The sequence below is a fragment of the Rhinoraja longicauda genome, chromosome 11 (genome assembly GCF_053455715.1).
Source record: "Rhinoraja longicauda isolate Sanriku21f chromosome 11, sRhiLon1.1, whole genome shotgun sequence".
Taxonomy (NCBI): Eukaryota; Metazoa; Chordata; class Chondrichthyes; order Rajiformes; family Arhynchobatidae; genus Rhinoraja; species Rhinoraja longicauda.
Genome location: NC_135963.1, coordinates 57558389 through 57585351, shown reverse-complemented (window position 1 = coordinate 57585351; position 26963 = coordinate 57558389). Strand labels below are relative to the sequence as shown.

At 48.6% G+C, this 26963-nt stretch overlaps 1 protein-coding gene across 1 annotated transcript in view; it reads left to right on the top strand.

Moving 5' to 3' along the window:
• Nucleotides 1-26963, top strand: part of rgl1 (ral guanine nucleotide dissociation stimulator-like 1) — a 199396-nt gene that overhangs the window by 136838 nt on the left and 35595 nt on the right. Inside the window, exons 3-6 of the mRNA XM_078407806.1 lie at nt 13656-13864; nt 20090-20167; nt 21415-21608; nt 23696-23829. Coding sequence (XP_078263932.1) covers nt 13656-13864; nt 20090-20167; nt 21415-21608; nt 23696-23829 — 615 coding nt within the window. The remainder of the gene's footprint in view (nt 1-13655; nt 13865-20089; nt 20168-21414; nt 21609-23695; nt 23830-26963) is intronic.

The following is a 26963-nucleotide window of genomic DNA, read 5'->3' as shown; positions in this document are numbered from 1 at the left end:
ATGTCTAATGAGGGTATTTATTCACAAAATGCTGAAGTAACTCAGCAGGTCAGGCAGCATCTCGGGAGAGAAGGAATGGGGGACGTTTCGAATGGGACAAATGTCGCCCATTCCTTCTCTCCCGAGATGCTGCCTGACCTGCTGAGTTACTCCAGCATTTTGTGAATAAATACCTTCGATTTGTACCAGCATCTGCCGTTAGTTTCTTATACTATGTCTAATGAGAGTGGGCGTACAAGGGAGTGTAGATGCTGGAAAATGGCACAGCAAATTCTGTGCCGCAGCGGTAGAGTTGCTGCCTTACAGCGCTGGAGACCCGGGTTTGATCCTGATTACGGGTGCTGTCTGTACGGAGATTGTACCTTCTGCGTGGGTTTTCTCCAGGATCTTCGATTTCTTCCCACATTCCAAAGACGTACAGGTTTGTAGGTTAATTGGCTTTGGTTAAAAAAAAATTAAATTGTCCCGTGTGTGGGATAGTGTGCGTGCGTGGGGGGTCGCAGGTCGGCGCGGATTCGGTGGGCCGAAGGGCTTGTTTGCGTGCTGTATCTCTGAACTAAACTAAGGTATTTATTCACAAAATGCTGGAGTAACTCAGCGGGTCAGGCAGCATCTCAGGAGAGAAGGAATGGGCGACGTTTCGGGTCGAGACCCTTCTTCAGACTCAGTCTGAACGAAACTAAATGAGAATAAGATAAGATCTTCATTTGAGCTGTAGACATAAGGAACTGCAGATGCTGGTTTACAAAAAAAAATACACAAAGTGCTGCAGTAACTCAGTGGGCCAGACAGCATCTTAGTTTAGACTCAACCCGACCCGAAGCGTCTCAACCCAAAACGTCACCCATTCTTTCTCTTCAGAGATGCTGCCTGACCCGCTGAGTTACTCCACCATTTTGTGTCTATCTTTGGTTAAAACGAGCATCTGCAGTTCCTTCATACAGTATCGTAGTTTAGTTTATTGTCACATGTTCAGAGGTACAGTGAAAAGCTTTCTTGTTGGCTGCTGTCGAGTCGGTGAAAAGACTATATATATGATTACAATCAAGCCGTCCACAGTGTACAGATACAGGATAAAGGGTGTAACATTTCTTGCAAGGTAAAAATCTTGGAGTAAACCTACACAGGTCACGGGGAGAACGTACAAACTCCGTACGGACAGCACCCGTAGTCAAGATGGAACCAGGGGGCTGTAAACGCTGTAAGGCAGCAACTCTACCACTGCGCTACCGTGTGGAGTTTGCACGTTCTCTCTGTGACCACGTGGGTTCCCTCCGGGTGCTCCGGTTCCCTCCCACACTCCAAAGATCTGTGAGCTTTTCAGGGAAATTGGCCTCTGTAAATCGGCCCTAATGTGCAGGGAGTGGAAGAGAAAAGTGGGATAACGTTGAACCAGTGTGAACGGGTGATCGATGATGTCAAGTCAAGTCAATTTTATTTGTATAGCACATTTAAACACAACCCACGTTGTCCAAAGTGCTGTACATCAGTTCAGGTACTAAGAAACGAACATACAATGGCACACAAACATAACAGCACATACATAAACAATTCACAGCACCCCCTCAGAGGGCTTCAAACGTTAGGGAGTAGAAATAGGTTTTGAGCCTGGACTTAAAGGAGTGGATGGAGGGGGCAGTTCTGATGGGGAGAGGGATGCTGTTCCACAGTCTAGGAGCTGTGATGGGTGTGGATTCGGTGGGCCAAAGTGTTTGTTTCCATCCTGTGCCTTTAAAACTTAAAAATAATGTGAGTATTAACCAAAAAAATGGCATAAAAAGAGATGGAATGACTCAACGGGACAGACGACATCTCTGGAGGACATGGATAGGTAATGTTTCAGGTCGGGACCCTTCTTCAGACAGATTAAACCCCTCCTTCGCCTGTATCCACCTATCACTTGCCAAGGGTTGTCCCCCCACCTCTATTGAACAGTGCAGGTATCTGCAGTAAATTGGATAGGTATATGGATAGGAGGGGATTGGAGGGTTATGGTCTGAGTGCAGGTAGATGAGACTAGGTCAGGGAGAATGGTCGGCGTGGACTGGTAGGGCCGGACAGGCCTGTTTCCATGCTGTAGTTGTTATATATGTTATATGTTATATGTTATTTCCAACTTTCCCCCCACTGCTACAATGGGTCTATAGGAGGTCCCGACCCAAAACGTCACCTATCCATGTTCTTCAGAGATGCTGCCTGACCCGCTGAGTTACTCCAGCACTCTGTGAAACGTCACCTATCCATGTTCTCCAGAGATGCTGCCTGACCCGCTGAGTTACTCCAGCACTCTGTGAAACGCCACTTATCCATGTTCTCCAGAGATGCTGCCAGACCCGCTGAGTTACTCCAGCACTCTGTGAAATGTCACCTATCCATGTTCTGCAGAGATGTTGTTGTAAAGCAGTATCTGCAGTTCATTGTGTCTACATCTGGAGTATCAACAGGCAACTTGTCCTTGCAGGGAGTTGTAAACAGTCCTCATCTCGTCCTTGACAAATTCCAACTGGTATCATCAAGAAGCTTGTATCCAGTTCTACTGTAGTTATCGCTAAACCTGCGTGATTTAACGCTGCTTTGAGTGGAATAACCAAGTTGTAGCCTAAGTCAGTCAATAGCTTTAAGCTTTAGAGATACAGCGCGGAAACAGGCCCTTTGGCCCACCGAGTCCAGGCCGACCAGCAATCACCCTGCACATTAGCACTATTTTATACACTGGGAACAATTTACAATTTTACCAAAGCAAATTAACCTACAAACCTGCATGTCTTTGGAATATGGGAGGAAACCGGAGCACCCGGAGAAAATCCATGCAGTCATAAGTGATAGGAGCAGAATTAGGCCATTCGGCCCATCAAGTCTACTCCGCCATTCAATCACGGCTGTTCTATCTCTCTCTCCTAGACCCATTCTCCTGCCTTCTCCCCATAACCCCTGACATCAAGAATTTAGCTATCTCTGCCTTAAAAATATCCACTGACTTGGCCTCCACAGCCTTCTGTGGCAAAGACAATAGACAATAGGTGCAGGAGGAGGCCATTCAGCCCTACGAGCCAGCACCACCATTCAATGTGATCACGGCTGATCATTCTCAATCAGTACCCCGTTCCGGGTCACGGGGAGAACGTGCAAGCTTCGCACGGACAGCGCCCGTAGTCTAGATTAAACCCGAGTCTCTGGCGCTGTGAGGCAGCCACTCGACCGCTGCGCCACCGTGCTGCCCTTGTTCCTTGTGCTTCCATCTAGAGCATCAGTCGGCTACCTGACCTTTACACCATTCCAAACAGTTTGGATCTTGTCCTTGACAAATGCCGACTGATATCGTCCACAGATTAACTACCCTCTGACTAAAGTAGTTATAGACAATAGACAATAGGTGCAGGAGGAGGCCATTCGGCCCTTCGAGCCAGCACCGCCATTCAATGTGATCATGGCTGATCATTCTCAATCAGTACCCCGTTCCTGCCTTCTCCCCGTACCCCCTGTCTCCGCTATCCTTAAGAGCTCTATCTAGCTCTTTCTTGAATGCATTCAGAGAATTGGCCTCCACTGCCTTCTGAGGCAGAGAATTCCACAGATTCACAACTCTCTGACTGAATTTTTTTTTCCTCATCTCAGTTCTAAATGGCCTACCCCTTATTCTTAAACTGTGTACCTTGTTCTGGACTCCCCCAACATTGGGAACATGTTTCCTGCCTCTAACGTGTCCAACCCCTTAATAATCTTATACGTTTCGATAAGATCTCCTCTCATCCTAAATTCCAGTGTATACAAGCCTAGTCGCTCCAGTCTTTCAACATAAGTTCCTCCTTACCTCCTTTTTAAAAGAGCGCCCTGTAATTCTGAGGCTATGATCCCTGGTCCTAGACTCTCCCACCGGTGGAAACATCCTTCAGCCTCTACGAGACTGACAATCAAAGGCAGGTTCCTGCCAAGGTCAAGCCCAGCTTCATTTCAACGCTGACATGAGTTTTGCCATTCGAGCCGTTTCAAGTCTATTTCCTACGTTTACATAATTCTCCACATTGGTTCTGTGCTAACAGTCAATAGGTAACACACCTACCTCGAGTGGATGTGGAGAGGATGTTTCCACTAGTGGGAGAGTCTAGGACCAGAGGGCACAGCCTCAGAATAAGAGGACGTACCTTTAGAAAGGAGACGAGGAGGAATTTCTCTCGCCAGAGGGTGGTGAATCTGTGGAATTCTTTGCCACAGACGGCCGTGGAGGCCAAGTCAGTGGGTATTTTTAAGGTGGAAATTTGCAGATTCTTGATTGGTACGGGTGTCAACGGCTACGGGGAGAAGGCAGGAGAATGGGGTTGAGAGGGAGAGATAGATCAGCCATGATTGAATGGTGGAGTGGACTCGATGGGCCGAATGGCCAACTTCTGCTCCTATGACTTATGAACTTACTGTACCACACCATGATGCTGTCCAAAATAGTATAAGTCTTCTTGCAAATAACCGGTGGATAGTTGTCGGATACCAATTAAGCCCACAGCCCCTGTTAAATTCCAAGTGGAGATTTATTACAGTCACATGTGCAGTGAAAAGCTTTGTTCTGCATGCTCTCCAAACAGATCAGATATACCCTTCACAGATACTGTAAGAAAATAACTGCAGATGCTGGTACAAATCGAAGGTATTTATTTCACAAAATGCTAGAGTAACTCAGCAAGTCAGGCAGCATCTCAGGAGAGAAGGAATGGGCGACGTTTCGGGTCGAGACCCTTCTTCAGTCCGAAGAAGGGTCTCGACCTGAAACGTCACCCATTCCTTCTCTGCTGAGATGCTGCCTGACCTGCTGAGTTACTCCAGCATTTTGTGAAATAAATACCCTGCAGAGATACAATCAGTTCAAACTCAAGTACAGTCGGTAGAGCAAAGGGGAAGATACAGAGTGCAGAATATAGTTCTCAGCATTGTAGCAAACCAGTTCCACAGTCAAAGTCCAATGTCCACAATGGGGTAGAGGTGAATCGGACAGTACCCTAGCTTATGGAAGGACCGTTCAGAAGCCTGATAACAGCGGGGAAGAAGATCTTCCTGAGTCTGGTGGTGCTTCTGTACCTTCTGCCGGATGGGAGCGGTGGGACAAAACTTTGATTATGTTGGCTGCTTTTCCCGAGGCACAAACTACACACATGCACATACTACAAACGCAGAGTTAGATAGAGCTCTTAATGATAGCGGAGTCAGGGGGTATGGGGAGAAGGCAGGAACAGGGTACTGATTGAGAATGATCAGCCATGATCACATTGAATGGCGGTGCTGGCTAGAAGGGCCGAATGGCCTCCTCCTGCACCTATTGCCTATTGTCATGCGTGCTCTCGCACACAGATGCAAACGCACAGGCACACGCCTGCAAATACACGTGTGCTTACACACACATGCAGGCTCACATAAACACACACACACACACACACACACAGGCTTACACACACACAGACTTGCACAAACACACACACGTTTACACACACAGACTTACACACACACACACACACACAGGCTTACACACACACAGACTTGCACAAACACACAGGCTTACACACACACACACAGACTTACACACACACACGCAGGTTTGCACACACACACACAAGCAGGCTTACACACGCACGCACACACACTGCATGCGCCAGCTGATGAAATGTGAAGCAGATGTGAAAGTTGCAAGGATTAAATGCGATGCCTGCAGCTGCAATTGCCCACACAGATGAGCGACTTCCAGCCAAAGTGAACAAGCTATAATTGAGAAGTAACACGCTAACCCCTCGTGCAATAGAGCACTGCTTCCAAACAGCCGGCGTTGTGGGTTTTGTTCTTCAGATTTGCAGCTTTATACTGGTCCACAATTACCTTGCAAGCTTCCCTGAACATTAGCACTGCTGATGATTTCAGGTTACAAGAGAGAGTAGGGCTCGGTGGCGCAGCGGTAGAGTCACTGCCTCACAGCGCCGGAGACCCGGGTTCCATCCTGACTATGGCTGCTGTCTGCACGTTTGTACGTTCTCCCCGTGACCTGTGTGGGTTTTCCACAGGTACTCCGGTTTCCTCCCACATTGAGGGTCTGTAGGTTCACAGGCTTCGGTGAGTATTGTAAATGGTCGCTGGTGCAGTACGACCGTGCTAGTGTACGGGGTGATCGCTGGTTGGCGTGAACTCTGGGCCGAAGGGCCCGTTTACGCGCTGCATCTTTAAAGTAAACTAAACCAAACCAAGGTTTAATTCTTCCTCAAGCCACATTAAAATCTCCCCACCCCATCCACCAAGTTGCATTTCCCCACCATTCACAGCACTTTCTCAGCGGTGACTTGACAAGTGGATCAGTGGAATGCTGAAGATAGACACAGAGTGCTGGAGTAACCCAGCGTGTCAGGCAGCATCTCTGGAGAGAAGGGGTGGGGGTGGAGTTTGGGGGTGGAGTTTCGGGTCGAGACCCTTCTTGAGACAGGGGAGAGGGTTCATAAGTGGATAGGAGGAATAGATCGGGTAGATGCACAGAGCCTCGTGCCCAGAGTCGGGGAATCGAGGACCAGAGGACACAGGTTTAAGGTGAAGGGGGAAAGATCTAATAGGAATCTGAGGGGTAACTTTTTGACACAGAGGGTGGTGGGTGTATGGAACAAGCTGCCAGAGGAGGTAGTTGAGGCCGGGACCATCCCATCGTTTAAAAAACAGTTAGACAAGTACATAGATGGGACAGGTTTGGAGGGATATGGGCCAAATGTAGGCAGGTGGGACTAGTGCAGGTGGGATAACCTTGGCGTAATATTTGACTCTGCATTAAAGTTTGACAAGCAAGTCAACGCTGTGGTAAAAGCCAGCTTCTTCCAGCTTCGTACCATAGCTAAAATCAACCATTCCTCCAATTTGACGACATTGAAAAAAATCATCCACGCATTCATTTCCTCCCGCCGAGACTACTGCAACTCCCTATACACTGGGATCAGCCAATCATCCCTGTCCCGCCTGCAATTGGTCCAAAACGCCGCAGCGAGACTCCTGACGGGTACCCGTAAAAGGGACTACATCACCCCGATTCTGGCCTCTCTCCACTGGCTCCCAGTACAGTACAGAATCAACTTCAAGCTCCTCCTATTCACATACAAAGCCCTAAACAGACTTGCCCCCCCCCCCCTACATCAAAAATCTTCTAACCCACCACTCTAACTCCAGGTCCCTCAGGTCGGCCGACTTGGGGCTACTCACTATCCCGCAGTCTAGGCTTAAGCTCAGGGGTGACCGCGCTTTTGCGGTTGCAACTCCTAGACTGTGGAACAGCATCCCTCTCCCCATCAGAACTGCCCCCTCCATCCACTCCTTTAAGTCCAGGCTCAAAACCTATTTCTACTCCCTAGCGTTTGAGGCCCTCTGAGGGGGGGCGCTGTGAACTGTTTATGTATGTGCTGTTATGTTTGTGTGCCATTGTACGTTCGTTCTTAGTACCTGAACTGATGTACAGCACTTTGGTCAACGTGGGTTGTTTTTAAATGTGCTATACAAATAAAATTGACTTGACTTGACATGTTGACCAGTGTGGGCAAGTTGGGCTGAAGGGCCTGTTTCCACATTGTATCACTCGAAGTGAATTGGTGGAAGACTGTCACTTTGGCGCCTGATATTCAGGGGCAGGAGAACTGTGGCAACTGGTGCTTTAGACTCCAGCTGTCGTTCTGCTGCGTGGTCGGCTGGAAACCTGAGCAACACATGGGAGATATCATCCTCCTAGCACTTGGAATGAAACGCATCTCCTCCTGCTGGGGTCAAGGGAGGGGAGACTGAGGGGCATTGCTGGCTGCACGTGAAACTCGATCCAGCTTTCCACAATCCATCTGGCCAAACATTCTCCCTCCATTAACCCCTTGCTGGGATTTCTTCACAACATCCGTTGAAAGTGACCTGGACTTGCGCGGTCCTATTTGTTTACTATAGGGAGGCACAGCGTGGAAACGGGCCCTTCGGCCCACCGGTATGTGCTTGCCCAATCCTACACACAAGTGACAATTTTTAGAAGCCAATTCACTTGGAATGTGGGAAGAAACCGGAGAAAACTCACGCAGGTCACGGGGAGAACGTACAAACTCTGCACAGTCAACACCCGTAGTCAAGATCGAACGTGGGTCTCTAGCGCTGTGAGGTAGAGACTCTACCGTTGCGCCACTGTGACGCCCAACTTGATGCAGCAGTGCCATGTTTCAGCCTGAATATTGTTTTTTTGCCTCTGGTATTTAAAGATATATATATTTAGATTTAACGGTGGCACAGCGGTAGAGTTGCTGTCTTCAGCACCAGAGTCCTGGGTTTGATCCCGACTACAGGTGCTGTCTGAACGGAGTTTGTACGTTCTTCCCGTGACCTGCGTAAAAAAAATTCCGGGTGCTCCGGTTTCCTCCCACGCTCCAAAAATGTACAGGTTTGTAGGTTAATTGGTTTTGGTCAGAATTCTAAATGGTCCCCCGTGTGTAGGATGGGGCTAGTGTGCGGGGATCGCTGGTCGGCCTGGACTCGGCGGGCCCAACGGCCAGTTTCCACGCTGTGTCTGTAAACTAAACCAAACCTGGGTTTTACTTTTTCCCCGACACACACGTTAGAATCTCCCCACCTCATCTATCAGGCTGCATTTCCCCACCATTCACAGCATTTTGGGGGACGAACTTCCTAACGGGAGCGGGGAAATTTGGCATCATGCTCGGATAATTTGTATCGGGTGCACAAGGACGCCATCATTTAACTTGATCCAAACCGTCTGGAGTTTGCACGTTCTCCCCGTGACCACGTGGGTTTTCTCCAGGTGCTCCGGTTTCCTCCCACACTCCCAAAGACGTGCGGGTTTGTGGGTTAATTGGCTTCTCTAAATTGCCCCCAGTGCGTGGGTGAGTGGTAGAATCTGGCGCAGAAGTGATGACGATATGGAGAGAATAAAGTTGGATTAGATTAGTGTAGGTGTAGAGGGGTAAATGGATAGGGAAAGGTTGAAGGTTTGTAGAGCTAAGGGCCAAACGAGGACAAATAGGACTAGCTAAGGTACGGAATCGTAGTCGGTGTGGGTGATATGGACCAAAGGGCCTGTTTCCATGCTGTATGACTTTAAATCTGTAAGTGCCTGGTGGTAGCATGGGCTCGGTGGGCCAAAGGGCCTGTTTCTATGCTGTTTGACTCTATAACTCCATGATTCGTGTACGTGTGCCTGATGGTAGCATGGGCTCGATGGGCCGAAGGGCATGTTTCCATGCTGTTTGACTCTATAACTCCATGATTTGTGTACATGTGCCTGGTGGTAGCATGGGCTCGGTGGGCCGAAGGGCCTGTTTCCATGCTGTATGACTTTAACTCTGTGCCTGATGGTAGCATGGGCTCGGTGGGCCGAAGGTCCTTTTTCCATGCTGTATGACTAACTCGAAGTGCCTGATGGTAGCATGGACGGTGGGCCGAAGGGCCTGTTTCCATGCTGTATGACTTTAACTCTGTGCCTGATGACTTTAACTCGAAGTGCCTGGTGGTAGCATGGGCGGTAGGCCGAAGGGCCTGTTTCCATGCTGTATGACTAACTCGAAGTGCCTGGTGGTAGCATGGGCGGTAGGCCGAAGGGCCTGTTTCCATGCTGTATGACTAACTCGAAGTGCCTGGTGGTAGCATGGGCGGTGGGCCGAAGGGCCTGTTTCCATGCTGTTTGACTCTATAACTCCATGATTTGTGTACGTGTGCCTGATGGTAGCATGGACGGTGGGCCGAAGGGCCTGTTTCCATGCTGTTTGACTCTATAACTCCATGATTTGTGTACGTGTGCCTGATGGTAGCATGGACGGTGGGCCGAAAGCCTGTTTCCATGCTGTATGACTTTAACTGTGCCTGATGGTAGTATGAGCTCAGTGGGCCGAAGGGCCTGTTTCCATGCTGGATCTCTCCTGTGACTCTGCCCCAAATGTAAATTGTTTTTACTCGGTCACAGAGCAGAACGTTTCATCAGGGGGTTACCACGGTTACAGGCTGATGGTCTGAGCAGGGTGGTGAGCCGTGGCAGCACAATTTTGTTTAAAAAAATAAACTTTATTCATAATTTTGTAAAGGTTTACCTGAGGGAAACGGTGCAAAAACTCTTCATACGTTTTTAGCTCCTTGTACATTCAATTGAGTCGCACTCAATAGTGTTGACACCCTTGGCACTCGTGTCAATAGTGTTGACACCCTTGGCACTCACATCAATAGTGTTGACACCCTTGGCACTCACATCAATAGTGTTGGCACTCGTGTCAATAGTGTTGACACCCTTGGCACTCGTGTCAAAAGTGTTGGCACCCTTGGCACTCGTGTCAATAGTGTTGACACCCTTGGCACTCACGTGGCTCCCTGGGTTGACATCCCTTCCCTTGGTTTGAGAGGTGTCCCCACCGGACTTTGGTCGGGCCGCATTTGGAGCATTGCGTGCAGGTGTGGAAGGACGTGCAGGCTTTGGAGAGGGTGCAGAGTGAGCTTACCAGAATGCTGCCTGGATCAGAGGGCTTCCGCTTACAACAGAGGTTGGGCAGATTTGGATTGATTTCTCTGGAACGTTGGGAGATGAGGGGAGAGTGGCGGAGGCCTGGAACGCGTTGCCAGAGGTGATGGTTGAGGCAGATACGACCGTCGTTTAAGAGGCACGTGGAAGTGCAGGGAATAGAGTGATATGGATTAAGTTTCAGCTTTTTAATCCTAGAGATACAGAGTGGAAGCAGGCCCTCCTTCATCCCACCTAGTCCACGCCGACCATCGATCGCCCGTTCGGTACACTTAGGTTCCATGTGATCCTACTTTCTCATCCACTCCCCGCACACTCGGGACAGTTTACAGAGGGCCAATTGACCCCCACAAACCCGCTCGTCTTTGGGATGTGGGAGGAAACCGGAGCACCCGGAGGAAACCCACGCGGTCACACAGACAGCACCCGGGGCCGGGATCGAACAGGGCGGCACGGTGGCGCAGCGGTAGAGTTGCTGCCTTACAGCGAATGCAGCACCGAAGACTCAGGTTCGATCCTGACTACGGGCGCCGTCTGTACGGAGTTTGTACGTTCTCCCCGTGACCTGCGTGGGTTTTCTCCGAGATCTTCGGTTTCCTCCCACACTCCAAAGATGTACAGGTATGTAGGTTAATTGACTGGGTAAATGTAAAAATTGTCCCTAGTGGGTGTAGGATAGTGTTAATGTGCGGGGATCGCTGGGAGGCGCGGACCCGGTGGCCCGAAGGGCCTGTTTCCGCGCTGTATCTCTAAATCTAAAATCTAAACCTGGGTCCCTGGCGCTGTGAGGCAGTCGATCATAGACAGGCAGAGGAGATCAGTTTAACTGGTGTTCAGCACAGGTATTGTGGGCCGAAGGGCCTGTTCCTGTGCTGTGCTGTTCCACGTTCTCCCCCCTCCATGCCCAGCCGGCAGAGTTTGCACGAGATTAGTGGTTTATATCTTTCAGTTTATATATAAAAGAGGCCGGCGATTCCTTTTTTTCCTCCCCCTCCCCCTCCCCCATTTCCAAAGAGGCTTGAAGCTCCAGCTGGGCCTTTCCTAGCTGAAAGAGAGGGAGAGTTTAATACAGGGGAATGTGTGTTGACATCTGAGCCTTTGAAAGTCTTTGATGTCTGAGGCTGTGGTCTCGATAATAACCATTATGTGAAGAGCCCAGCCGTGATTCCTAAGTCAGCAGAAACCTCGACTGACTCTGAACTTGAGACAGAGTTTGCTTTTTTCTCTCTCCCCCCCCCCCCCCCCCCACCTCCCCTTCTCTCTTTGTCAACTCAGCAAATGTTTCACAATTTCAACTTTGCTTCCAGCCAAGTTAAACTTGCTTTCAAGACTAATCAGTTTAAAGAAATATATACACATTTATATATGTACGTTGGGAAATGGGAGGGAGGTCTGTGATAATCTAACAGAGTTCAGACATGATTGAAGCCAGACAGATTTACTTCCTGTGGCGTGCTAACGTTCCGGACAACACATCTCTCTCCACTTAATCCCCATCCCCACTGAGAGACGTACTGGGCTGAGTTTGATGCTGTTAACTGCCCTAGTGCTTCCTGGGCCTCGAGATGTTTTTAGTTCAGAGATACAGGCCCTTCGGCCCACCGAGTCCGCGCCGACCAGCGATCCCCGCACAGTAACACAGCCCTACACACACTGGGGACAATTTGTTTTATGTTTTACACCAGGCCAATTAACCGACAAACCCACACGTCTTTGGAGTGTGGGAGGAAACCGGAGCACCCGGAGAAAACCCATGTGGGTCACGGGGAGAACGTACAAACTCCGTAGGCGGCACGGTGGCGCAGCGGTAGAGTTGCTGCCTCACAGCGAATGCAGCGCCGGAGACTCAGGTTCGATCCCGACTACGGGCGCCGTCTGTACGGAGTTTGTACGTTCTCCCCGTGACCTGCGTGGGTTTTCTCCGAGATCTTCGGTTTCCTCCCACACTCCAAAGACGTACAGGTTTGTAGGTTTATTGGCTGGGCAAATGTAAAAATTGTCCCTAGTGGGTGTAGGATAGTGTTAATGTGCGGGGATCGCTGGGCGGCAAAGACCCGGTGGGCTGAAGGGCCTGTTTCCGCGCTGTATCTCTAAATCTAAAAAAAATAATCCGTACAGACAGCACCTGTGGTCAGGATCGAACCCGGATCTCTGGCGCTGCGAGGCAGCAACTCTACCGCTGCTGCCACCCACTGTGCTGGGACGTAGTGCTCGTGGGTAGGATAGTGCTTGTGTACGGGGGATGTACGCGCCGGTGCGGACTTGATGGGCTGAAGGGCCTGTTTCCACGCTGTATCCCTAAACTAAACTAAACGGAGGTCCACGTTTTAAGGCAGACCAGCGAGGTCCACCCTTGGTCGGTACGGGCAATGCTGCGTGACTCTGAGTCCTTTGTTTATGAAGAGAAATGGCTAAAGCATAAAGAAATCAATCTGACTGTTAAACGTTCCTGCTCTGGTTTGCTGATGCCGGGGGAACTAGATGGGAAGATGTGGTGGGCACGAGGCACAGGTGATACCTTCCAGCTACATGGTTGGTGGCTCACTGTCATCTATCCCATTCCTACCGCCCCTGGACTGAAACACAACCAGGCTTAGCACCCAATTAATTGTCGGGCAAATAAAACAAGCCTGAATTAGCAAGGAGACTGAAAGGACGATGTTTGGACCATGTTTAAGTTAAAGATGCAGCGTGGAAACGGGCCCATCGGCCCCAAGAGTCCACACTGACCATCCCATCGTTCACCTGTTCTCACTATAGTTCCATGCTATCCCACTTTCTCATCCACTCCCCTGCACACTGGGGCCAATTAACCCACAAACCCGCACGTCTTTGGGTAAAACCGGAGGAAACCCGCGCGGATACAGGGAGAACGTGCAAACTCCACGCAGACAGCACCCGAGGTCAGGATCGAACCAGCGTCTCTTGAATGCCAACGTTCGTCTGGAGTGGGTGTTGTTCCATTTGCAAACCCCCTGGCGGAAGTTTGGTGCAAGCCCCGAGGTCGGGATCGAACCCGTGGTCTCTGGCACTGCGAGGCAGCAGCTCTACTGGCTGTGCCACCGTGCTGCCCACATTGCTGGTGTCTCCACACCTATGTGAGTTGCTGCTGGATTGTGCAGACCCGCTCATCCGTGTCTTTGTTTTTAATGACGCGCAGGTGGAAGGAGACCAAGTGCCACCAGGTCACACCATCAGCCAGTATGAAACGTGCAAAATCCGCACCATTAAAGCTGGAACCCTGGAGAAACTGGTCGAAAATCTACTGACGGCTTTGGGAGACAATGACTTCACCTATATCAGCATCTTTCTGTCAACATACCGAGCGTTTGCAACCACCGAGCAGGTACTGGAGCTGCTGCTGGACAGGTGAGAGCAAATCTATCAATTTATAGCTGGGTTTAGGCCGAGGTTTATGATTGTTTTGTGTACTGAGCTGCAGTGAAAAGCTTTGTTTTCATGGTATCCTCACCCCTCCCGTCAGGCAAGTGGTACAGAGGTGTGTATTTAGAGATACAGCACGGAAATGGGCCCTTAGGTCCACACCAATCAGCGATCCCCACACGCTAACACCATCCTACGCACACTAAGGACAATTTACACTTATACCAAGCCAATTCACCTGCAAACCTGTACGTCGTTGGAGTGTGGGAGGAAACTGAAGGACCCGGAGAAAACCCACGCAGGTCACGGGAAGAACGTACAAACTCCGTACCGACAGCCCCCGTGGTCGGGATCAAACCCGGGTCTCTGGCGCTGTGAGGCAGCAACTCTACCGCTGCGCCACCGTGCCGCCCTAGCTGAGGTAGTTGAGACAGAAACTATCACAATGTTTAAGAAACAGTTAGACAGGTACATGGACAGGACAGGTTTAGAGGGATATGGACCAAATGCAGGCAGGTGGGACTAGTGTAGATGGTCGGTATGGGAAAGTTGGGCCGAAGGACCTGACTCCACACTGTATGACTCTATGATAATCAAACACTCTTGCCTCTTGATCAGTGGAAAGGGAAACCAAATTAATGTTACAATTTAAAGACATTTCGCTTTCCTTCGATTAGTTTCAGGTTTGCTGAAGGAGAAGCTTCAGTTTTTCTTTCGGATTCTAGAATCTGCAGTTTAAATTTTTTTTTGTTGCTCAAAAACATCTTAGTCTGCAACTTTCATTGCATTTGAATTTCTTCTGCAGGGTTACTAGCCTGAAGAAAAATCCCGACCCGAAACACCACTTATAAGTTCACAAGTGATAGGAGCAGAATTTGGCCATTTGACCCATGAACTCCGCCATTCAATCATGGCTGATCTATCTCTCCCTCCTAACCCCATTCCCCTGCCTTCTCCCCATAACCCCATGACACCCGTACTAATCAAGAATCTATCTATCTCTGCCTTACCCTCCCACCTCCACCCTCCGCTCTGCTGCTGCCAACCTCCTGTCCCCCCCCATCCGGACCAAACTCAGATCCTGGGGGGACAGGGCTTTCTCCATCGCTGCTCCCACCCTCTGGAACTCACTACCCCAAACCGTTAGAGACTCCTCCTCACTCACCACATTCAAAACATCACTGAAGTCTCACCTGTTCAACGCTGCCTTCAACCACTGAAGGTCACCTCACCTTATTTTTCCTTTTCTGCTTGTTTACTTATTTATTTATTTTCTATGTTTTAGTAAACCCTGTAAAGCGACTTTGAGTTTTTAGAAAAGCGCTATACAAATGTAATGCATTATTATTATTAAATATATCCACTGACTTGGCCTCCACAGCCTTCAATGGCAATGAATTCCACAGATACACCATCCTCTGACTAAAGAAATTCCTCCTCATCTCCTTCCTAAAGGAACATCCTTTGTTCTCCATGTTCTATCTATCTATCCATGTTCTCCACAGATGCTGCCTGACCCGCTGAGTTACTCCAGCACTCTGTGAAACGTCACCTATCCATGTTCCCCAGAGATGCTGCCTGACCCGCTGAGTTGCTCCAGCACTCTGTGAAACATCACCTATCCATGTTCTCCAGAGATGCTGCCTGACCCGCTGAGTTACTCCAGCACTCTGTGAAACGTCACCTATCCATGTTCCCCAGAGATGCTGCCTGACCTGCTGAGTTACTGTGTTTGGTATTGACCAACATCCGCAGTCCCTTTGAACTACATTGGGTATAATCGGTGACGAGTTTGTACATGAATAGGTCGGTGTGTGATGTGGTGGGAGGCCGGGAACTGCTGACAGCTCTGCAGGTGTTGAACTTTGATTTGTCATCATAGTCAATAGGGAGACCAAACAGTAACCACACACACACACAGACACACACACACACACTCACCCCAGACGGACAGAGTTATTGAGTGAGTCACCCACCCCAATTCTCGCCCACGCATCTCTTTGTGTTTTGCTCCAACGTATCTGAGCCAGGTGCTTCAAAGATCATCCCAACATCCGAACAACCAGCATCTGCAGTTCATTGTGTCGACATCTTTCTTGTGTTCAAGTATTTTCTTCCAATAATCTTGTGAATGCACTGATAGGGGTTCTACAAGATGCCATGACTCCTTTACAAGGGCCTGGCTAGAGTGGATGTGGAGAGGATGTTTCCACTAGTGGAGAAGTCTTGGACCAGAGGCCACAACCTCAGAATATAAGGACATACCTTTAGGAAGATGAGGAGGAATTTCTTCAGCCAGAGGATGGTGAATCTGTGGAATTCTTTGCCACAGAAGGCTGTTGAGGCCAAGTCAATGGATATATTTAAGGCAGAGATAGATTTTTGATTAGTACAGATGTCAGGGGTTATGGGGAGAAGGCAGGAGAATGGGGCTGAGAGGGTGAGATAGATCGGCCACGATTGAATGGCAGAGCAGACTCGATGGGCCGAATGGCCTAATTTTGCTCCTGTGTCTGAGCTTGTGGTTGTGTTGCCTGTTGCATGGCCCCTTCTGTTCTTTATCCCATCACACATGGATTTTGTACATTGAAGGCACTTGGCATGATAGACCACTCCACCTACTGGCTACCTGGAGAATTGTAGAACTCAAACACATAACCAGATGACTTGGTCAAGTAAGTCAACACCCTGGCTACCCTGCCAGGATCTTAGAAACATAGAAAATAGGTGCAGGAGGAGGCCATTTGGCCCTTCGTGCCAGCACCGCCATTCATTGTGATCATGGCTGATCATCCACAATCAGTAACCCGTGCCTGCCTTCTCCCCATATCCCTTGATACCACTAGCCCCTAGAGCTCTATCTAACTCTCTCTTAAAACCATCCAGTGATTTGTCCTCCACTGCCCTCTGTGGCAGAGAATTCCACAAATTCACAACTCTCTGGGTGAAAAAGTTTTTTCTCACCTCAGTTTTAAATGGCCTCCCCTTTATTCTAAGACTGTGGCCCCTGGTTCTGGACTCGCCCAACATTGGGAACATTTTTCCTGCATCTAGCTTGTCCAGTCCTTTTATAATTTTATATGTTTCTATAAGATCCCCTCTCATCCTTCTAAACTCCAGTGAATACAAGCCTAGTCTTTTCAATCTTTCCTCATATGTCAGTTCCGCCATCCCAGGGATCAATCTCGTGAACCTACGCTGCACTGCCTCAATTACAAGGATGTCCTTCCTCAAATGAGGAGAATCTTGCTGAAAGCGGAGGCCACAAACTTGTCACGTAAGTGCAGCCCAGCCTAGTATTTTGTGGAGCAGGAGGGAACTGCAGATGCCGGTTTATGTGGAAGGTAGATACAAAATGCCGGAGTAACTCAGCGGGACAGGCAGCATCTCTGGAGAGAAGGAACGGGTGACGTTTCGGGTCGAGACTCTTCTTCATACCTGCCTTGAACGCTACCGAACTGCCCTAGCAGACCCATTGTTTCTGCCTGCTCCTGTCCCACTGAATTAATTGCCCCATACCTCGACTCCATCCTATCCCCTTGGTCCAATCCCTCCCAACGTACAGTATGTCTAAAACACCTCACACACCCTTCAATGACCTCCGTTTTCCAGGCCCCCACGCCCTCATATTTGCTCGTACTTTGTTGTTTTCTTCTGGGACAGTCTCTGGCTGGTTTTACATGACTTCTCGCATTTTAAGTATCATCATGTGTTCGCATTGACTGCAGAGTGTGAAATATTCTGCCAAGATAACCAGGCAGCTGCATTAAATTTAACACTCTTGTGATGTTTTGTTTGAGGAGTTTTCTATTTAGAATTTGTGCGGTTTGGAGTCATGTTGCAGCCTTTTGTTTTTAGAAAAACTGTAAACTGTCTCGACGGGCTTAAAGTTGTTTTTTAAAACTTTAAACTGGCTCGAAGGGCTTAGAAGTTGTTTTCCTTTAATGGAGACCATTAGAATGGACTTTTGGTCCGGCACGGTGGCGCAGCGGTAGGCTTGCGGCCTTGCAACGCCGGAGACCCAGGTTCGATCCTGGCGAGAGGTGCTGTCTGTATGGAGTTTGCACTTTCTCCCCGTGACCACGTGGGTTTTCTCCGGGTACACCGGTTTCCTCCCACACTCCAAAGATATACAAGTTTGTAGGTTGATAGACAAACTGGAGTAGCTCAGCGGGCCAGGCAACACCTCTGGAGAAAAAAGATGGATGACATTTCAGGTCGGGACCCTTCTTCATAATTTAATTTTAATTTTAATTTTATTTGTCATATGTAGGTTCGCACAGGGTCAACGGTATTTGACAAGACAACGGGTCACCTCAGCAGTAATATTCCAAGGATAAATAAGATAAAAATGACATTAGTAAGATAAAAAGACAATATTAAAATAATCAACATATATGATGTGAAATGTGTTTATGAGTTCAGAAGTCTGATGGTAGAAACTGTTCTTAAGTCTGGTGGTACGAGCAGCCATACTCCTGTATCGTCTGCCTGACCGTAACAAGGAGAACGGCTTGCGTGCAGGGTGGCTGTGGTCCTTGATGATGCTGCATGCCTTCCGCAGGCACCGCCGGTAGAAAATGTCCTGAATGGCCGGGAGACAGTTGCCAGTGACGTGCTGTGCCGTCTTCACCACTCTCTGTAGTGATTTGTGGCTGTGGGCAGAACAGTTCCCGTACCAGACTGTAATGCAGCCCGTCAGCAGGCTCCCGATGGTGCATCTGTAGAAGTTTGTGAGGATGCTGGCGTTCATGCCAAACTTCCTCAGTCTTCTCAGGAAAAAGAGACGTTGGTGGGCCTTCTTTGTTATTGTATCCGTGTGCAGTGTCCAGTGCACTTTGTGTTTATCTTCGGTATATACCAGCATCTGCAGTTCCGTCCTACACAAGTTTGTAGGGTATTTGGCTTTGGTAAAGTTGTAAAATTATCCCTCGTGTGTGGTTTACGGTGTGATCGAGGTCGGAGTGGTCTCGGTCGGCCGAATGACCTGTTCCTGCGCTATATATATCTCTAAAGACTTAGGTGAATGTTTGTAAACTGAGCAAAAATTAGGACTTTTTTTCTTTGTGCAAAATCTGTCAACCAAATTGTGATTTAAATTTTTTTTATATGGAGCTAAAAATGCATAAATATCTTCCATTGCTGATCAAATTTGAAAAATATTTTCATTCGCTCTTGCAAAAAGTATTGATGGCAACTTGCATATTTTATTCGTGAGGCATTGGTTTCTACTTTCCAATCTTTCTTCACATTCTTTACATTTCTCCGCTGCAAATGCTGGTAGATTGTTTACTGGCCTGTGTGCTTCTAAGACCAGCTAAATGGACACACTGTTCACAACCTAATCCTGAAGCATGTGAATTTGCATCATGTGACCGGCAATCTTGTTTTGAGGCTCAGACAGATTGTATTGAACAAAGAATTGTTGACCGGATTGATAGGACTACAGAGGGGAGATTTTGATCGAAGCTCTGATCAGATTTTTCTTTTTAGATTTAGAGATACAGCGCAGAAACAGGCCCTTCGGCCCACCGGGTCTGCGCCGCCCAGCGATCCCCGCACACTAACACTATCCTACACCCACTAGGGACAATTTTCTTTAACATTTGCCCAGCCAATTAACCTACATACCTGTACGTCTTTGGAGTGTGGGAGGAATCCGAAGATCTCGGAGAAAACCCACGGGGAGAACGTACAAACTCCGTACAGACGGCGCCCGTAGTCAGGATCGAACCTGATTCGCTGTAAGGCAGCAACTCTACCGCTGCGCCACCGTGCCGCTCAGGAGCGAAGCAGAGATACACAGCGAGTGCTGGAGTAACTCAGCGGGTCAGGCAGCATCTCTGGAGAACATGGATAGGTGACGTTTCACAGAGTGCTGGAGTAACTCAGCGGGTCAGGCAGCATCTCTGGAGAACACGGATAGGTGACGTTTCCCAGAGTGCTGGAGTAACTCAGCGGGTCAGGCAGCATCTCTGGAGAACATGGATAGGTGACGTTTCAAGTTGGGATCGAGTAAAGAAATACCTACGAGGCATCGCAGTTTAACTTGAGGCTGGAAATATTGAATACAAACAAGTGTTTGCAGTTTGAACGAGGCTTGAGATATTGAATCCCAAATATTTGCCATTGTTAATAGTTTGACCCACTGGGGAAGCAAGTGCTTGTTTAAAATGCTCTTTAATTTGTCTTTCTTATGACCAAATGCAGGTACGGAAATTTTGAATGTCAAAGCGGTGGGGAAGATGGAGGTCAAAGTACATCAGAAATGAGAGCGGTGATTCGGAAGTAAGTTGATGGGTTCATTGAAGTATTTTTCATTTAAAATCAAGCAGTGTGAAAGGAAATTGGCATTGGTTTACTACAGTCACGTGCTACAAGGTGCAGTGAAAAAGCTTTCCTTTGCCGACTGTCGCTCAACACCTGCGCTCGGTCCGCGTTGGCCAAACTGGTCTCCCGGTGGCTGAGCACTTCAACTCCCCCTCCTACTCCCAGTCTGACCTTTCTGTCATGGGCCTCCTCCAGTGCCATAGTGAGGCCCTCCGGAAATAGGAGGAACAGCACCTCATGTTTCGCCTGGGCAGCTTGCAGCCCAGCGGTATGAACATTGACTTCTCCAACTTTAGATAGTTCCTCTGTCCCTCTCTTCCCCTCCCCCTTCCCAGTTCTCCCTCTATCTTCCTGTCTCCACCTATATCCTTCCTTTGTCCCACCCCCCTGACATCAGTCTGAAGAAGGGTCTCGACCCGAAACGTCACCCATTCCTTCTCTCCTGAGATGCTGCCTGACCTGCTGAGTTACTCCAGCATTTTGTGAATAAATACCTTCGATTTGTACCAGCATCTGCAGTTATTGTCTTATATGTCCAAATAAATCAAATCATCCTGTACATGAGTTACAAACAAGCCTTGCAACAGGAAGGGGAAAAATACCAGAGTGCGGAATAGAGTTTGCAGCATTGAGGCGTTACAGTTCTAGAGAAAAAGTACGACGTTTGCCATGAGGCAGGTTGGAAGATCAGGACTTTACCCAAGCTTATGGGGGAATATAGTTGGCACTAAATCCTGATAGGTTTACAGTTCAGCTTTAGTGTTAGCGATACAGCGTGGAAACAGTCCCTTCAGTCCGTACCAACCAGCGTGGGTAGTTCTATCCTACACACCAGCGACAATTTACAGAAGCCAATTAACCGACAAACCCGCAAAGAAGCCAATTCGCCGACAAACCTGCACGTCTTTGTAGTGTGCGAGGAAACTGGAGCACCCGGAGGAAACCCACGCACGCGGTCACGGGGAGAACGAGCAAACTCCATACAGACAGCGCCCGTAGTCGGGATCGAACCAGGGTCTCTGGCGCTGTGAGGTAGCAGCTGAAACACTGCGCCAACGCGCGGCCCACTAATAGTGTTCTCTGGCGTTGTGAGGAGGCAGCTGAACCGCTGCGCCACCCGCGCGGCCCACTGTTCAACGTACGGCAACTGTTATTTCTAACCGTGCAGCTTAATGACAGATTTATCTTCCCCTGTTTGCTGACAGTGCTGTCGCCTCCATTTTGCGCGCCTGGCTAGACCAGTGTTCTGAAGACTTCCGGGACGTCCCGAACTACACCTGCCTCCGCAAGCTGCTGTGTTACCTGAGGCAGACGATGCCTGGCTCCGACCCCGAGCGGAGAGCTGAGAACCTCCTGCAGCACTTCCAGAACCAGGAGCTGACGGAACAGGAGCTGGACGGTAAGATGCCCCATCACGCAGCGTTCACACAACGCACCTGCACCTCCTCCAACCTCATCTATTGCATCCGCTGCTCCAGATGTCAACTTATTTACATCGGCGAAACCAAACGCAGGATCGGCGATCGCTTCGCTCAACACCTGCGCTCGGTCCGCGTTGGCCAAACTGATCTCCCGGTGGCTGAGCACTTCAACTCCCCCTCCCATTCCCAGTCTGACCTTTCTGTCATGGGCCTCCTCCAGTGCCATAGTGAGGCCCACCGGAAATTGGAGGAACAGCACCTCATATTTCGCCTGGGCAGCTTGCAGCCCAGTGGTATGAACATTGACTTCTCCAACTTTAGATAGTTCCTCTGTCCCTCTCTTCCCCTCCCCCTTCCCAGATCTTCCTCTATCTTCCTGTCTCCACCTATATCCTTCCTTTGTCCCGCCCCCCCGACATCAGTCTGAAGAAGGGTCTCGACCCGAAATGTCACCCATTCCTTCTCTCCTGAGATGCTGCCCGACCTGCTGAGTTACTCCAGCATTTTGTGAATAAATGCAGAGTTTAGAAGGATCTGGGGGGACCTCACTGAAACCTACCGAATAGTAAAAGGCCTGGATAGAGAGGATGTGGAGAGTCTAGGACCAGTGGCCACAGCCTCAGAATGAAAGGATTTACAATCGTTGACATTATAATATTATTGAATGCAACTCTAAGTGATTGTAGATGGGAAATTAAGGAAACCGGAGCACCCGGAGAGAACACATGCCATCATGGGGTGAGCGTGCAAACTCCACACATACAGTACCCGAGGTCAGGATCGAACCCGGGTCTCTGGCGCTGTGAGGCAGTGGCTCTGCCTGCTGAGCCTCTGTGCCGTGCTAAAGATACAGCATGGAAACAGGCCCTTCGGCCCACCGAGTCCACGCTGACCATCAATCACCTGTTACCACTAGTTTCACGTTATCCCACTTTCTCATCCACACCTGACACACTAGGGGCAATTTACAGGGACCAATTAAACAATTATTGACATTATAATATTATTGAATGCAGCTCAAAGTGATGTGAACCCTTTTGTAGTGTCCTGCAAGAGTTGAGATGGTGTTGCAGCCAAGCCCTGCTGCTCCGAGTCATGTAGAATTCTGTAACTTCTACGTCACCTATCCATGTTCTCCAGAGATGCTGCCTGACCCGCTGAGTTACTCCAGCACTCTGTGAAACGTCACCTATCCGTGTTCTTCAGAGATGCTGCCTGACCCGCTGAGTTACTCCAGCACTCTGTGAAACGTCACCTATCCGTGTTCTCCAGAGATGCTGCCTGACCCGCTGAGATACTCCAGCACTCTGTGAAACGTCACCTATCCGTGTTCTCCAGAGAACATGTTCTCTGTTTTGCGTCTATCTTCGGTGTAAACTGGCATCTACAGTTCCTTCCTACACGTTTATTTGTGTCCTTTTTTCACGGTGGCTGCTGGTCTCGATGATATTTCCGTTCTGCTCTACCTTAAACATTGCTGCATCATTTTAAAACCAGAACTATCCGGTCAGTCGGAAGATTGACTCTGGCACAGATTAGCTCCTCACTCATCTCTCCTACTTAATGGGAACTTCAAGAATGCAGTGGTTTCCTTTGCCCTCTCGTTGCCCTGTAAGAGCCTGTGATTTGAGTGTGACGTTATCTCTCGAACCTCGTTCACAGATGTAAGGAAATGGATGACTTTTCAAATAGGAGTGATGAATGAGGAGCTAATCTGTGCCTGCAACTGACCGGATAGTCCTGGTTTTAAAATTATGCAGCAACAGAGCAGAACAGAAATATCACCGAGACCAGCAGCTACCGTGAAAAAAGGGCCCACAAATAAACGTGTAGGAAGGAACTGCAGGTGCCGGTTTACACCGAAGACAGACGCAACACGCTGCAGTAACTCAGCGAGTCAGGCAGCATCTGTGGAGGAAAGGAATGGGCGATGCTTCGGGTCGGAACCCTACTTCAAAAATTGGTGCAAATGTAGTGTGGCCTCGTTCTTTTTGTTTAAGAGGTCTTTGTTAGTTTTAAGTGGTGTGAAGCTTTGGCACAAATGGGTGTCTTGTCAATTGTGCAGATGGTTACCATGGCAACGTCACTTTCAGCCTGGGAGAGGAAGGGGATGTGCAGATAGATGGGATCGAAGAAAAACAGGATTTCCTCTCCTTCCCGTCAGATAAAGTGGCAGAACAGCTGACGTACATGGACGCTGTAAGTAAACACCGATTTCAAGAGTCAAGAGCTTTTCAGTTGTCAAATGTGCCGAAACGGAACAATGCAATTCCTCCTTGCAGCAGAACACAGTAAACACAGTACTCAATAGATAGCATCGGCAAACAAACAAACAAAAGTTTGATAAAGTGTACAAAATCACGTGAGGAATAGATCGGGTAGACGCACAGAGCCTCATTCCCACAGCAGGGAACAGTTTGGGTTTTTTTGCCTTCCATCACATAGAAACATAGAAAATAGGTGCAGGAGTAGGCCATTCGGCCCTTCGAGCCTGCACTGCCATTCAATATGATCATGGCTGATCATCCAACTCAGTATCCCGTACCTGCCTTCTCTCCATACCCCCTGATCCCTTTAGCCACAAGGGCCACATCTAACTCCCTCTTAAATATAGGCAATGAACTGGCCTCAACTACCTTCTGTGACAGAGAATTCCACAGATTCACCACTCTCTGTGTGAAAAAAAACGTTCTCATCTCGGTCCTAAAAGTCTTCCCCCTTATCCTTAAATTGTGACCCCTTGTTCTGGACTTCCCCAACATCGGGAACAATCTTCCTGCATCTAGCCTGTCCAACCCCTTAAGAATTTTGTAAGTTTCTATAAGACCCCCCCTTAATCTTCTAAATTCCAGCGAGTACAAGCCGAGTCTATCCAGTCTTTCTTCATATGAAAGTCCTGCATCCCAGGAATCAATCTGGTGAACCTTCTCTGTACTCCCTCTATGGCAAGAATTGGTGAAGGGGTGTCTGGAGGATGTTTGTGTTAAAATTGTGTGTCTTGTGTCTTTTACTCTGTACTGTTGTGGCTGCGTGCCAAATGATTTTCGTTCAATTCATTTTGAAAGACAATAAAGGTAATTCAGATTCAGATCGAGGACCAGAGGACATAGGTTTAAGATGAAGGGGGGGAAAGATTTCAGAGGAATCCGAGGGGTAACTTTTTTACACGAAGGGTGGTGGGTGTGTGGAACGAGCTGCCAGAGGAGGTTAATGAGTCTGGTACAATCGCAACGTTTAAGAAACAATTAGACAGGTACATGGATGGGACAGATTAAGAGGGATATGGTCTAAATGCAAGCAGGTGTAGATGGGACATGTTGGTTGGTGTGGCCGTTGGGCCGAAGGGCCTGTTTATATGCTGCATAACTCTGTGACTCTAAATAAAAGAAAATCATTATTTGGAATCAAGAACCAGAGGACTTAGATTTCAGGTAGAAAGGGAAAGATTTAATAGGAATTTGAGGGCAGTTTTTTTACACAGAGGGTGGTGGGTAGATGGAATAAACTGCCAGAGGAGGTAGTTGAGGTGCGTACAATAACAGTTAAAAAGACATTTGGACATGTACAAGGTAGAAGAATATGGACCAAATTTGGGCAGATGGGGCTGGCGTAGATGGGGAATCTTGGTCAACGTGGGCAAGTTGGGCCAAAGGGCCTGTTTCCATGCTGTATGACTCTGGTACAAAACTCCTCTAGTATGAGTCTGAAGAAGGGTCTCGACCCAAAACGTCACCCATTCCTTCTCTCCCGAGATGCTGCCTGACTTGCTGAGTTACTCCAGCATTTTGTGAATAAATTGCTCCTCTAGTATCTTTGATTAGTATTAAGTAAGCACTCAATACAATACAATATATCTTTATTGTCATTGTACAGGGGTACAACGAGATTGGGAATGCGCCTCCCATACGATGCAATAAATTAATTAGCTAGTCAGTATTAATTTAAACAACCCAATGAAACAAATGAGAACAGTTTTAAAACAGAATAAAGTGCAATTAGATCTGTGCCGGTTCACTGTGCGATGTGACCATCCGGCTCAGCAGGACCGGTTCATAGTAGCTATGGCCCTGGGGATGAAGCTGTTCCTGAGTCTGGAGGTGCGGGCGTAGAAGGCCTTGTATCGTCTGCCCGATGGTAGAAGTTCGAACAGACTGTTGCAGGGGTGTGAGGAGTCTTTGTGGATGCTGGTGGGTTTTCTGAGGCATCGTGTGTTGTAGATGCCCTCCAAGGCTGGTAGCTGTGTTCCGATGTCTTTTCCTCCCATTATTAGTGCCGTTAGCACTGTGTTAGTTCACTTCTGTGTTAGAGCAGCATTTGAAAGCTTTAAAACAAAACATGTTGTTCGACACATGACTCCGATATCAAGATTGGAATCCTTGTGCCAGGGAACATTTCAACAACCTTTTTGTTTTTCTGAGCTGGATGTCATGTGAAATAATTAACTTGGGAGAAAGCCGAGAAGCTTCCACCGTGGCAACATTGGCACAGGGGGTCTAAATCCATCGTGGGTAAAAAAAAATCATCTTCGCAGGGCCCAATGGCCTAATTCTGCTCCTATCACATGACCTTATGAGACCACACTTTGACAACTGTGCTGAGAGCTGGTTGCCTGGCTAGAGGAGAAGGGTGTCATCAATTTTGGAAAGGGTGAAGAAGAGGTTGACCAGGATGTTGCCTGGACTTGCATGCCCAGGTTATAGCTGAAGAGAGGCTGAATAGGCCATCACGATGCGTTTGGAGTGCAGGAGGCCGAGGGGAGACTTCATTGTGGGAGGCCGAGGGGAGACTTTATTGAAGTGGACATAATCATGAGAGGCGTAGGTAAAGTGGCCATTCATTCTTTCATTCAAACACAATGCCAATTGAGCCTTTGAGTGCATTATTTGAAGTGCACCATTACAAGTCTAGTTCCGTTTAGAGATACAGCGTGGAAACAGGCCCATCAGCCCACCAAGTCTACACCGACCAGCGATCCCCGCGCACTAGTTCCGTTCTACATGCGAGGGACGATTTACAGAAGCTGTTACTGTTACTGTTATCTATCCTCTCGCACTTCTGCAAGTAGGAATTTAATTGTTCCGTTGTCAGTACAAATAACACATATTGGGGGAGGTAGACTAGTTTTGTTCAGTTTAGAGATACAGCGCGGAAACAGGCCCCTGGTCCACCGAGTCCGCGCCGCCCAGCGAACCCCGCACACGAGGGACAACTTACATTTAGCCAATTAACCTACAAACCAATTAACCAAGCCAATCAACCTACAAACCCGCACGTATTTGGAACATGGGAGGACACCCGGAGAAAACCCAGGCGGTCACGGGGAGAACGTACAA